The 14348-nt window shown below is 36.7% G+C and overlaps 1 protein-coding gene across 1 annotated transcript in view; it reads left to right on the top strand.

Moving 5' to 3' along the window:
- LOC140154477 (uncharacterized) overlaps positions 1–14348 on the top strand; it is a 103426-nt gene that overhangs the window by 39291 nt on the left and 49787 nt on the right. The window contains exons 4-12 of the mRNA XM_072177044.1: positions 2292–2426; positions 3432–3539; positions 4057–4107; positions 5334–5437; positions 6500–6536; positions 8561–8638; positions 11212–11307; positions 12559–12612; positions 13178–13240. Coding sequence (XP_072033145.1) covers positions 2292–2426; positions 3432–3539; positions 4057–4107; positions 5334–5437; positions 6500–6536; positions 8561–8638; positions 11212–11307; positions 12559–12612; positions 13178–13240 — 726 coding nt within the window. The remainder of the gene's footprint in view (positions 1–2291; positions 2427–3431; positions 3540–4056; positions 4108–5333; positions 5438–6499; positions 6537–8560; positions 8639–11211; positions 11308–12558; positions 12613–13177; positions 13241–14348) is intronic.

Below are 14348 nucleotides of genomic sequence, written 5' to 3'. Positions count from 1 at the left end.
GGGGGTAGTATATGAAATTCAACTGTGAAGACCAGCAGAATGATGAAAAATCTATACTTGATTTTAATGACAGATATTTCATGCCAAATTGCCAATGATAAATCTTGAGATTTGGATATATTGTGCTGAATATTAGAAAACCACATGATTTTTCAACATTTATTGATCTGATTTGTACATGATCATGAGAAACAGTCATTATGCAGCTGCAGTCTGTGTTTATTTTAGACCTGTTTGGTATCCTGAAAGGATGATTCACACTCCAGACAAATGACATGTGAGAAGAATACTGCCACAGGACAGGTGCGAAATGATGGTTACAGGTCGATAGTACAAAGGGTCATTAGTCACAAAACCCAATAACTTAGTTATAAACCCTAACCCTTACCCTAATCTTGCCCCTAAACTTCACCCTAACCCTGGTTAAGTCCTAACCCTAATTATATCCCAAATTCTAACCATAACGCTAATGCTAACACTTGCCGTAACCTAACATATCCCTTATATTGTTAAGTCTAACCTTATCCCTAATTTTAACATCAAATGCCATTAATCCTATCTTTAAACCTTTTCGGACTAGGGAACTGTTCCCCAAAAGGTAATTGTTAAAACCTTTGCTAAAGGGTTTCATCTATGGGATATTGTGCCCCCCACCCCCCCCTCCTTTTCATCCTCATAGAAATTTAAGTTTTAAGACATATCTGCAACCAAGTGCTTGGCAGTTTTAGTTTACAGAAGTCTCATATTCTTGAGAAAGTTTTCAAATAACTTTATTTTCATTGATAAATATCTGAATATATTGCAAAGTGCATAACAAAATGATGGACATTATTCCAATTTGGAGTATCTAAGATATTATTTTACTCCACATCCCATCCAGCCCCTTAGTCTATGGTTTTGTTGCAACAAGTAATGGATATGGCTGAGTAGACATCTCAAAAAAGTCAAAACTGGCTGCAAATTCATACAAATATGAATTAAAAGTTAGTTTTATGAGTGACGTAGCTGGGGTATTTGAGCACTTCCTATTGTCTCGTCACAATTGCAGACAAGTGTGACAGGACAAAGAAGTCTGGGCTAGAATAGAGGAATCACTCTTGGATGAAGAAATAATGTTACATAGACAGACGTATAGACTGCTGGTTAGACAATATGAAATCAGTAAAATGAAATCAGTAAAATGCCAACCGTGGCTGGAATTTTTGACAATTAGCATGATTACATATGACAGTAGGTGTCTGTGGTGTTGAAACAATTGTCTGAACATAAGATGAGGTATACATTTTTACATTTCAAATCCCTTGGATGTTAAGTTATTTAATGAAGTCTTGACTACATGTAGTCTCAAGTTGAGAGCTGTTAAGAGTGCAATTAGTGCATTTACATGGTTGCATCCCCAGGGTATGGTCAAAATTGCCCCATACATGTGTGTATGCCCCATGGGATTAGGTCAGTGCGCACAATTCAGAACTGACACTTCAAAAATCAACATAGTGTTGCTCTCAATTTGAGACACATAACATCAAATTAAATTGACAAAAGTAAAGTTGTCTTTTAGGAGAGCCATATTATCTAAGTAGATGAGATACTTGTGTTTCAGAGGCCAGATTCTGCTTATTGTGTTGAATTCACCCTAGGTAGCACTATTCATATAATTTTTCAAAGTCAAGATATGAGCCTCACAAAATGTAAGAAATAAAGTGATTCAACAGGCTATATTTCAGAATTAGCTTGGGAGTTAGCACAAATTTTTTTCAGTGTATTCATTATCTTTACCTAGGTAAAAGGTACGACTTTTACAAATTGATATTAATTATTTCATTTGAGACAAAAATCCACAATAATTATATTTTGCCCCAAAACTTGTAGTCAAGATTAGCATTCCTTTTGATGAAATTTTGTTATGTTGACGACGTACACCCCTTGAATGAATACTCCATATTTTCTATTACAGTATTTTGTGTTCACTTTTAAATGCAGCAAACATGTCAATGTACTACTATAACAGTACCACTGAAAGTAGGCAGATTGAACACAACACAAATAAGTATAGGTTTTCTCAACAGGAATTCACAATAACTTATAATATTTTATTTCTACAAGAGCAGCCAGTCCTTGTGAGTGGTTGAGATTTTCGTCAAATGTGTCTGACTTCAACGTCAGATGTGTCTGACTTCAACGTCAGATGTGTCTAACTTCAGTGTCAGATGTATATTTTGACATCAACAAGACTGACAACACAACTTATCTAATATATTGTTTGTATTTTCAATATCTTTTGTTGCACACAGGGCCTACCAGGTGTTAATGGACCAGACGGGACACAGGGAGAGGGTGGTGTTCGAGGAGGGCCAGGTGTACAAGGCTTTCCAGGGGAAAGGGGTAATCTGGGTGATCCTGGGCAAAGAGGACAGAAAGGAGATCAGGTAAGCAAAGTGCAATGTATTCAAAGCAGTTTGGTCTGTGTACAAATCCTATTGGGGGTCTAAGTTTGAGGGGCGGTCAAGAAATTTGTAGAACATGGTATGTTACTTTGTCGCAGGGACATGAATTTAGTCTCATTCGAAAGTGTGTTCCTTCACAACATTACTGCAAAAATGGTCAATTTTATGGGCAGGACACCCTGCACAGTAAGCCTATTTCCTTCAATTCAGAGGTACTACCAGAAGTGAACACGGGGTCATGGAATTTGTTCCTGACGTATGTGAAAACTCAAAATGAAATTGCTGTGAATGGTGATGAAGTCTTTGATATTCAACAGCATTGAAAGGATCGTTCAAGTTTAAGGATGGAATGAGCATTCTTGAAGATCATCCAAAGGTCAAAATACCTGCTGACTTAACCACTAATGACAAGTGTGCTGGTACAAAAAGCATTGATATTGAATAAAGAACCAAACACCAAAGATGGGATAGTCACAACACAGGACATCTCAGGTGCAAGTGTTTTCAATTTTAGGTATTCCAGGGGTTCCAGAATCTTCATGCACAAAATTGATACTAGCTGACAGAATCAGGTCCACACTTCCTATACACTTAGAATGAGGACTAAGACAAGTGTCATCCATAATTGGTATAGGTGATAGACATATATATTAATCACTGAAATTATGAGTCATCTTCAGTGGAAATACCTGGATCTCTTACCCTTAAGAAGATCATCACTTGGTCACCTTTGTGCTGTTTTCTGATATTCAAAGAATCTTAAAGACAACAAGCCTTAACACAAGACCCTAGGCACTGACAAAGATCACTGATTTTGTAGGAAATTGAAAAGCATTTAAAAAGATGTCCAGCTATTCATGGTTGAAGGAGGAGAGAAAAAAAATTATTATAGCCTACATAGTACTTATCTTCAAACACAAAGATTATTTTTCTGATTAAGCAATGTACCATCTCTTATTACAAAATTTCCTCTCTTATTTTTTCTAGGGTATGGATGGTGCTCCTGGTTTTGCTGGTATTGATGGATATCCAGGATTATTGGGAAGACCTGGACCCGTTGGTCCAGCAGGAATTGCAGGATGCAATGGGAGCATGGTAGGTAGTAAAATCTGCAACCAAGCGAGTTAACTTTGAACCTTGCCACAGAGGCATGTACATACATGTTGGTGCAATAACTGAGAATATTGACAAGACAACCAGTGAATATGGCATGAATTTTGTATTTGACAATATTTACAAAATGCAGGATATTTGTGTTTTACAAAATGCAGGATATTTGTGTTGTGTGTACCACAACAGTAAAGTTATAGAAACCATATTTTATTTCATGATAAATTATAGTTTGATACAACATGCATGCATGGGTGCACACCTATCCACAAAACTGATGTTTCACATAGCATGAAGTTACTATTTTAACTTTTATTTGACGCCTTATGCTGAGGCCTCAAAGCACCTTACAAATCATGGTGATTTTATAAATTTTGGTGACAGTGTTACTGTCTCATGCCACAGAAACCATTCAGTGGTGAAACCAAGCCATTCACCTTCACATAAACAATTTTTGCATTTTATATATTGATCTCACCACTTTTTCATTCCGCTTTGACAGGGAGAGGCTGGACAACCAGGATATGGCAGACCCGGTGATCCCGGACCACAGGTATGGGATAAATAACATTCATTATACTATTTTATCGCTTGTAAAATCTGAAGCTGAATCCTTTAACATTGTACAAACTATTATGTATGTAGTATGACTCTATAAATAAATCTTTGCTCAACACAAGAAGGAATTATATCCACTCGCTCAATCTGCATGTTTCTACTGAGGGTCGGTTGCCGTGCTGTGTCTTGGCGGGTAACAAGCTCAGTAGAAACATGAGTGGGTAATCTGTTGCCGGGTCATACACGCCTTATTGTGATCCACCTCCTGAGGTGGATCATGCCGTGCAGTAGAAACAAGTGGTGTGATCTGTTACTGGGTTAGGATCAGAGGTCATGCGTGATGGCTAAAGAATGCAAAGTGTATTCTACTTGTATAGCAGTTAGGCTTAATATAGTAGGTTCCTTCTTTCTGATATTATAAAGTCGATCCTGCACTACACTGGCAGCATGTGTGACTGCAAGTATATAAAATGGATATTACTTTACTTTTGTACTTCCTTGTAGTTGATGAATTTTGGTTGTAAATTATCATATAAATAACCAATTACTAGATCCACTGGTAAATTAATGCAATATTGGTGCATGTGGACCGTGGATTGACGAAAACACTAAATTGTGCTTTCACCATGAGCTTCCATGCTTGGACATTTAAATTTAGGATAGAACCAGGATACCTTGTTTACAAAAAAAATGCTGTGTGTCGTGTGAGACACTGCTTTCTGGTACATGTATCAGTAGGAACATGCTGGGTAATGGTGGATCAAATTATGATCGGTATTTTGTACCCAGAAAATAATGGGTAAAAGAAGCTGTATGCTCAGTATAAACACGCTCAATGTATAATCAAAAGTGATATTTTGCTGCTAGTATTTTTGCCCTTCATCTAGCACTACTTTCGGGCTCTGTTGCTATTAGTATACTTTCCAGAGAGGTTGCGTTCTGGCTCTGTTGCTATTAGTACACTATCCAGAGAAGTTGCGTTAGCGCCACACGCTCGTTTGAACACCTCGCGCTATGCGCTCGCCAAGTCCGTGAGGGCCACAGACTGCGGCTACCCTTCATCCTGCTGTTTTCACCTAGTTAAGTGCCATCATAGAAATAATACCCAATATTATGTAATGGCCAGTTCAGCAGTAGTCACGAGTCAGGAAGAACTCTGTTTATATGGTCTGTTTTTTTGTCACCAAATAATCACACACTTGTTTATATTTCTTATCACAGGGTCAACCTGGCAGAGTTGGTCAGAAAGGTGAACCTGCTCCTTTTGTTGGGGCGAGTATGGTGATCGAGGTGATCCAGGCCTACCAGGACTTAATGGAGATCGGGTAAGTGAGGCGAGCCTCTGAAATTGGTTCCAGCCAATATTATTTATAGAGTAATAATGGCAGTGTTAGTTGGAGATCAGTGAATATCTAAATGTGTTACTTGCAAGTGGATATGCCCATTTGAAGATTTGACACATACCTTGTAAAATGTAGGATTTAATTTGATTAAATTTGGAACACTTACTTATGATTAATATTTTTCATTTGAATTGAAATGATTAAGAATGAGAATATAAAGGCGACATCATTATTTTTGGTTTAAAACACTTAAAATAATGATGTCACCCATGTTATATGAGACGATAGATGCACGACAGCGGCTAAAAACAACACTTTTATTCTCCAAGTCTTAGTCTTAGAGTTACTTTATTGCTACAGTGCATTAGTTTTAAAAGATGTACAAGTTGATTATGGAATGTCCTGGCCCCCCTACTCAACCCCAAATTGGCAACCATGAGAGTTACCAAATAGCACAGAAAAGGGTTTTTTTTACCAGTAGCAAGGACCGCTAAATTGGCAAAATAGGGGTATTTAAGTTGGACTGTCCGCGAAATTTGACTGTGAAATCAGCAAAATAGGGGGTATTTAATTTTCACTGTCCGCGAAATTTGGATAAAAGGGGTACTTGAGGAAATGCGGTAATTTTATGGCAATAATTAGTGTCATTGAAAAGGGGTGTTTGAAATTAAATTAAAAAAAAAGGGGTGTTTGAAATTCTAGTCATAGAAAACCACAAAAAAGGGGTTGTTTTTGGCCAAGTTTTGTCCTCGATTTTGTATGAAAAAGGGGGGTAAATTTGATGAAAAATCATTGCAAAGGGGGTCTTTGAAAGATTTGGTAACTCTCATGGTTGGCAACTTTTTTGTTGAGTTGGGGTGTCGGGTGGAATGCATGTACCATGCACAAACTCTGCACTAAAAGGAAATCATATTAATGTGAACATTTAGTTTGAGTTTATTTACTAATAAATCAAAATATATTCATAGGCAGTAGAATGAAAATAATTTAAGTATTTGATTTACATTGTGATGGAGTCTCTGTCTGCTTTTTGATATTTTGCAGGGTACCCCAGGTCGACATGGCTCAAAAGGATACACAGGCTACATAGGTCCACCAGGTGAAGCGGTGAGTTCATTTAATATTAAGAGATAGAACATATTGTCTGATATATACATGCAAATGCCTATTATCTTTGTTTTGTGGTCTTCCAATAGCATTACATGTTTTATTTACTGCACCCTTTGGTTATAGAGAAAAGGCTTGGTTTGACCAAAATTATGCAATTTTTAAAGTGAACTTTAAATCAGTAAATGTTTCGATCCATCTAAGGATTTATGCTGGTTTCATACTTTCCTGCCACTCTGTATTGCTTCACTGCGCAGTCACACCAGAAAAGCTACCGTGACCAGCAGCAAGTCGATATATCGATCACTCCACCACTTTGCCCGAACCCAGCAGATCGCTAGGATTCAAGTCAACTCTGGAGCGGAGCTGCTCTGATGAAAAAGAACAGGAAACAATTTTTGGTGGTGTCAAGCGGCAACATTGGCTTTCATAGTCATGCTCAGGCCCGTACGCAGGGGGGGGTGCGACCGCACCTCCCCAAATTTGCAAAAGTATACAAAAAGTCCCAAAATGTAAGAATTTGCGAGCTTAGCGAGCAAAAAAATCAGGTTTTTTACGGTTTTTTGGTCAAAAAAGGTCCAAATTTTGAGGGAAAAGTCCACTTTTCACAAAATCGCCCCCCCCCCTTTGGGAAAAAAGTCCACTTTTTCAAAATCAGCACCCCCAAAAAAAAAATCCTGCGTGACGGGCCTGGTCATGCTGCTGCTGCTCCGCTTCTAGGAAAGTACAAGCGGCATGATGAAGTGTCATGCCACTCAGCAGTAAGCGGCAGAAAGTATGAAACCAGCATTAGGCATGCCAGAGGACTTATAGTGCAAAGGCTAGGCAGGGACATGATTTCCATGACATTTAATGAACTACTTCATTCAAAGTGCATTCACAACGCTTGAATTTAGTTTGTAGGTCTTGAAGGATTATATGAAGAGCTGAGTTGCAAAGGGCTTACATCCAATAGCTGCCTTGAGTTGAATTTATTAGTTACTATTAGCTGCCTTGAGTTGAAAGCGTACTTTAGGATAATTTGTTGATAACAGAATCACCCTCAAACAATGTTGATGCTGTTATCAATAAATTATCCTAAAGTTCACTTTATAGCAAATTTCAACTCAATGCAGCTAATAGCAACTAATAAATTAAAGGCAGCTATTGGATGTACGCCCTTTTGCAACTCAGCTCTTCATATAAAGATATCTTTTTACACCAGGGGAAATAGAGGGAACACACATTTACATTTACATGATATCATCAGAGACCATCACTCCAAATTGTTACCATAAACTCCAGTCTACCATAAAATGGAGTTTGGAAATGGAGAACCTCAAATCACTGACCTGATATTTTGTGTACCTGACCCTACGGTTTTAGATTTGCTTAACATATTGATCCTGCACAGCTTGAAGGCATTTTTTTTTTTCATGCTGAATGAATTACCAGGCTTAAAGTTTGACATAAAAAACATTTTAAAGTTGTCTAACTATTTTAAATTTGTGTCGCATTGTATTAGAGTTAAAGGGGTACAAATGATAATGAAAGGATGAAATCATCCATTTTCTGACCAATTTATACTTAAGTATAAGCTACAGATGTTTTTTATGTCATTTTCATGTACATTCCAATAGCAAAACATTTAAACATCGCAAACATAAAAAACATTTTTATACTGCTCAAAGAACAGCTCGTATTTTAACATTACATTTTGCTATATTTTAGCCTTTAATCCTATGAGGAAAATTCCAATATGGCAGTTTTGTGTGGCGTTTATACCAGATTCAGTTTCTAGTTCCTACACCAAGTTCTACTTCAGAAAAGTTTAGGAATAACATTCAGAAAAGTTTGGGAAAATGTTATCAGTGTTATAATAAGTTTAAGCTTAAACACAGTCACATGCCTAATTTTTAACACTTTACAAGTTTACACAAATTTATGCTCATTTTGTTTCATTTGAATCCAAGAGACTTTAATGCTTCTGTATATTTTGACTTGTTTGTTTACTATCAGGGTCTTCCAGGTAACTCTGGTCCACCAGGTAACCAAGGAGTTAAAGGACAGGGACCCAAAGGAGTCAAAGGAGATGAGGTAAGTAAAAAAAAGAAGTGACCTTTTTATATGTAAAATTTTCAAAACAAACTAAGGACATTACTAAGGACTGTATTGCCAGCAGATGCAATTAATTTTTTCGCCGGGAGTCAAGTCACCGGAAATCAAACATCAACTACATTGATTGTTCCAAAATATAATTTGAATTCTGGTACATTACATGCATTTCTCTCTCTCTCTCGGTTTTCACAAAGAGTACGCCATCTACTTCTATCAAAAACCAAACGTGTTGCACCATACATTCTGTGTGATGAAACGTTCTTCACATCATTTATCCAAGATGTTGATGGACGTCCCCTTCCACGATGGCCTTCCACGGCTCCCTGAAGAATCTGCTTCTCAACTCCACCATCCTTTCTTACAATGTGGCCAAAGTAGCGCAATTTTGTGTCAATGATGGACTTTCTGATGTTTAAGTCTGTGCGAATCTTATTCAGATATTTGTCTTCTTGTCTTTTCAAGATACTCCCAACAGCCTCCTATAGCACCACATCTCAAATGCATCTATCTTCCTGTCATTCTTTGTCATTGCCCAGGATTCGCACCCGTATGTAGCAATTGAGAAGACTGTTGCACAAAGTAACCATACCTTAGGGCAGCCCATATTTGGAATATGTGTGTTATCTTCACAAATAAGGAAACAAATTAGCCAATTGTCTTTGAATCAATATTAATGCTCTACACATGGGTTTGCCTCAAGTTCAGTAGTGACGTAGGTTTGTATATCACTAGGCACAGTATCGGACTCTTAGACTCCCCAATTTAGTTACCAGGTGGACATCAAAATGTGAAGTATGTCATATGGCAAAACATGATATGGTGTTACAAGGCCGTAGCAAGGTTGAAAAATGTGGGGCGGCCATCACAAATATGGGGCGGCCAAATTACAAATATATGCCCAAATTGAAGTAAATATATAAAGAAAAACATAACAAATTTCTCAAAATGTGGGGCGGCCAGGGCATCCCCGGCCGCCCCGCTTGCTACGGCCCTGTGGTGTTATGTTGATAAAAAAATATATTTCCTACTGCAAAAAGTATTTTGAAATAATAGAATTTATGTATGAGTGATATAAAACAAGTATTAACTGGCTTAAATTTGTGTAATGGTCGAAATATATTCTTTGGTGAAAGATGTGTTGTTCCATTCCACTCGCTATTCTGGCTTGTGGAATGAAACAGTCTTGCTTTCACCTCATAATTATTAATTATATTTCGACCATCACACTCATAGACAGTTAATATTTGTTTACTATTATGCCGTCAAACAATCAATCATTCTTAGTCAGTGGGAGTGGTCTAGTTCGTAGACACATTTCTGATTGGACAATCGCATGATTTTGGGTGCCGTCTATCAGGCCGTGACGCACCCCACGCCATCATGCGCCTTGATAATCCGTAACACTTTCGTGTAGAGGTGCGCGTATGTATCGCGCTGGATGCGTAGACTAGTGCGGAATACGCGAACGCGCTAGCAGTACGCGCAACTGCAGAATACGTAAAGTTGTAAACAAGTTTCGTTCATTTTATAATGAGGGGAGTTTTTATGACGGTAACTTAGTTTTTGCTTTTAAAAAAATTGTTTACAGTTATTAAAATAATATTTAACTGACTAAGAATGAGAATAAGCGATAGGAATTTTTTATTTTGTTTATCCTCTACCTATGATAGATTACAGGCAGGTCCAATCACTACTCAAAATATTGGACCTGCCTGTCGTCTATCACACGGTAGAGGATAGGCAAAATAAAAATTCCTATTGTTTATTCTGTAAATCAATCAATCTTTTATTTTTCATCAATCTCATAAAGCATACAATATAACAGCAGAGGTAAATTAAATTATTGCACATTAACAAGAATTGATGAAGGCAGGTACATCACAAGGCCAAGAGGCCTGAAAACGATGTACCACCTTGTAACATATAATTATAATAATTGTATATTAAATAATCAAAACATTAATTATACACAAAAAACATAAAAACATACAAAGAACCCATCTTAGGTTATAAAAATACAAATTAAAGCAAACAAATAATTAAGCAGTGTTTGTGCAAACCTCGTCTGCAAGCATATATAGTGTTTTTGATGAAAGGTACATTAACATGATACATGTGTAAATATACAAATACAATAGATTGGTCTTACAATAATACTTGTTTGTATATGCTTGGAGCTGTAATTTATTTGCTCAAACTCCATAATAGCGCCTGGATTCATTTTGCTTTCATCAGAAGCAGTCTATATGCTTGTAGACGAGGTTGTACGGTATTTGTTTACTATTCACAGAATTGGTTTCGTATCATTATATAAAACAAATATCGCCTACCTATGTTTGTGTAATGGTAAAATTTAAAAATTCTGTAAAATTTACACTATTCCATTTCGCCCGGCTTTGCCTCATGAAATGGAAGAGTCCAAATTTGACATTGTGCTAGATTTTTTACCATTGATCGCTCAGGCATTCAATTTTGTATCTAAGTACCATGTATGTAAATGTAGCCAGCATTTCTTTTGGATACTAACAATATGTTTTTCTTCTTTTGCTAAGGGCCCAGCGGGTCGTAGGGGTACTCCAGGAAAGGAATCAACTGGGTCAAAAGGGACTGATCTCTTGAAGGGAGAACCAGGTCCTAAAGGCTATAAGGTAAAGTATGAAAATACAAATAGAATCACTTAATATTGTGACATGGCATTGCAAATTAGCCATTTGTCAAGCCAATTGTTTGTCATAATTATATGTGACCATCCAGCACAACTGAGCCCTGAAGTCACCAATGATCATTTTTGAGATATTCAACCAAAATATTCTGCTTGAAATTAGCTTTAAAATGATGTATATCATGTCTATAGTACTTGACATTTAAGTAGTGAAAAATCAATTTATAATAAAACAGTCAATAAATCCTTTTTTATTGTTAAGTTCAATGGAGCATATCTCAATAGTGGCACTGGAGACATCCGGGCTCAGTTGTGGTGGATGGTCACATATAATATTGTATGGCTTTGAGTGTGATACAAGATTTTTTGTATTGAGTGCAATATATTGTTTTATTATACCATTGGATAGACACCGTATTTTACTGACTAGATCAATTTCGTATCATGTCAGTTGAGCACGTCTCACTTCTCGTATCAGGTCAGTGACAAAACCCAGAATCAGTCTATGATTTCACATAATCACAGTGCAGATTCAAGTGAGTTCTGACAAAATTCCACTAAGGTCCATATGCACAAAAGAGTTAGACCGGGTCTAAAGTTAGACCTGGTCTAAGCAGAATTTAGTTCCACCAGGAATGGACCTTGACTCTTATTTCCTTCCTAAAGTAGCTAGCAAATTTTAAATGCAAAGTTCAAAAATAATACAAAAGAACAAAAGAAAATGTAAAGGAAAATGTCCTTTCTCCTGGTATTAAATTCCACTTAGACCAGGTCTAACTTTAGACCCAGTCTAACTCTTTTGTGCATACGGACCTTAGAGTTTATCTAAATTGGACATCGCAAGATTTTTTCTTGTCAATTTGTCACCCCTGTAGTCTTTTTTACACAGCGATTTTCAATTCACTGACTGCTACCAACAGGATGGTTCTTTCATTTTGTGAATTCATAGTTTTAAATTTATAAATCGTTTCATTAGTAGGTATATCTGTGTTTATTTTGTACCTCATTGGTATGATAAAATTGTTACTAGGTTCGGTTTAGGGTGTGATACAAATTGTATCTAGTCTTGGAGTTTGTATCAGGCTCCTCAACTAGATATAATTTGTATCACACCCAACCTCGCCTAATAACTAATACAAATTAGTAGACTAGAATAGTAATAGAACACTGCTTATCATTCATTTGATGCATATCAAATAAATGTCTCTTATTGTGTATATTTTTTTTTTTTTTTAAGGGAGAAAGTGGGAGAAAGGGTATGCAAGGAAACTATGGTGAACCTGGAACAAAGGTATGTTACTGCATTGAGCGTCATAGCATTGATATCATACATGACGTATAGGTGTGTTGCTACTGTTTCCATATACGTCTCAAGGAGTAGCCTTGATTAAGTCTTCATAATCGATGAGATATCATACATGTATCACATAGGTGTATTGCTAATGTTTCCATATACATCTCAAGGAGTAGCCTTGATTAAGTCTTCGTAATCGATGAGATATCATACATGTATCACATAGTGTGTTGCTAATGTTTCCATATACATCTCAAGGAGTAGCCTTGATTAAGTCTTGATAATCGATGAGATATCATACATGTATCACATAGTGTGTTGCTAATGTTTCCATATACATCTCAAGGAGTAGCCTTGATTAAGTCTTCATAATTGACAAAAAGATATCATACATGTATCAAATAGGTGTGTTGCAGTTTCCATATACATCTCCACTATTAAGAATTGTCGACAGCTTTTTAAATATGATTTAAAGTATTTTTTTATTTTAAAGTAATAGCTTTGTAATAATTTTTCAAACCAAGAATATTTTATGTTCCAACAATACATTTGTTTGATACAGGGATATGTTGGAGACAGGGGCATGGGTGGAGAAAAAGGAGTTCCTGGACATGCTGGACCAAGGGTAAGCAACATATTATTTTGTTATTATCCCATATATCCCTGTTGAGCAAGTTCAAAAGGAGGGAATATAACATTAGCTGCATTGTCTGTTTGTGTAACGGGATGTGTCTGTGCAAAAAACTCTGCGCTTTCAATAATTTCTCCCACGAATAGGTTTTATCAAAACAAGTTTCAAAAATTGTCATGGTCAACAGGGGTCAAATTTCATACAGTGTTCAAAATTGCTCAGATTATGTTAAAAACCGTGCCAAAGTAAACTGAGCTCAAAAAGAAACTTATAATTTTTTACAACTTGTGAATCACAAGGTCATATCTTAAAATACTGTCAATCAAAATGAACCAAAATTACACACATGATTACCTTAATACTCTACTCAAAACACATGTCAGTAACCAAGCAGTTGTCCAACTGACACAACAGCAAAATGCACTGTCATGGGACAGCTTCCTGGACTTCCTTCACTTTCACAGCCCAACATTTGGCACCCAGGACAAAAATTCTGTGAGAATGCACACAAGATCCTTGCACATATGATAAAACGGTGCTGCTTTCTGCTTTTCATACACTTTTTTCATGAAACAGGGCTGGGCTGTGAATGTGGTCCAAGAAGCTGTCCCATGTCAGTGCATTTTGTTGTTGTGTCAGTTGGATAACTGCTTGGTTACTGACATGTGTTAAGAGTAGAGTATTGAAGTAAATATGTGTGTAATTTTGGTTCAATTTGATGGACAGGATTTCAAGATATGACTTTGTGAAAAATTATAAGTTTCTTTTTGAGCTCAGTTTATTTCTCTGGTCATAACGACTCAGAAAAAATATAGTTTGACCTAGGTGCGATGTATGGTTCTCAAGGTATAGGCAAGAAGGTCACATTTGGGGGTTCCACAGGGGCAAACCCTAAAAATGCTCGGACTTCATAAAAATTCTGATTAATATTAGTTTGCACCATCTATGATGGCTCTTTATCTAGGTGCAATAGGTAAAGCCATAATACATGGGTAGCATGGGTTTCAAAATGATTAATCCTGATCAATTACATTTGAAATATATACTCCCCCTGTACGTGGAAGATATTTCTAAAATCTTCCACAGGGGTAGTGTGGATTTT

Source organism: Amphiura filiformis, chromosome 6 (genome assembly GCF_039555335.1).
Source record: "Amphiura filiformis chromosome 6, Afil_fr2py, whole genome shotgun sequence".
In the NCBI taxonomy this organism is placed as follows: Eukaryota; Metazoa; Echinodermata; class Ophiuroidea; order Amphilepidida; family Amphiuridae; genus Amphiura; species Amphiura filiformis.
This window is presented reverse-complemented; position numbering and strand designations above follow the sequence as displayed.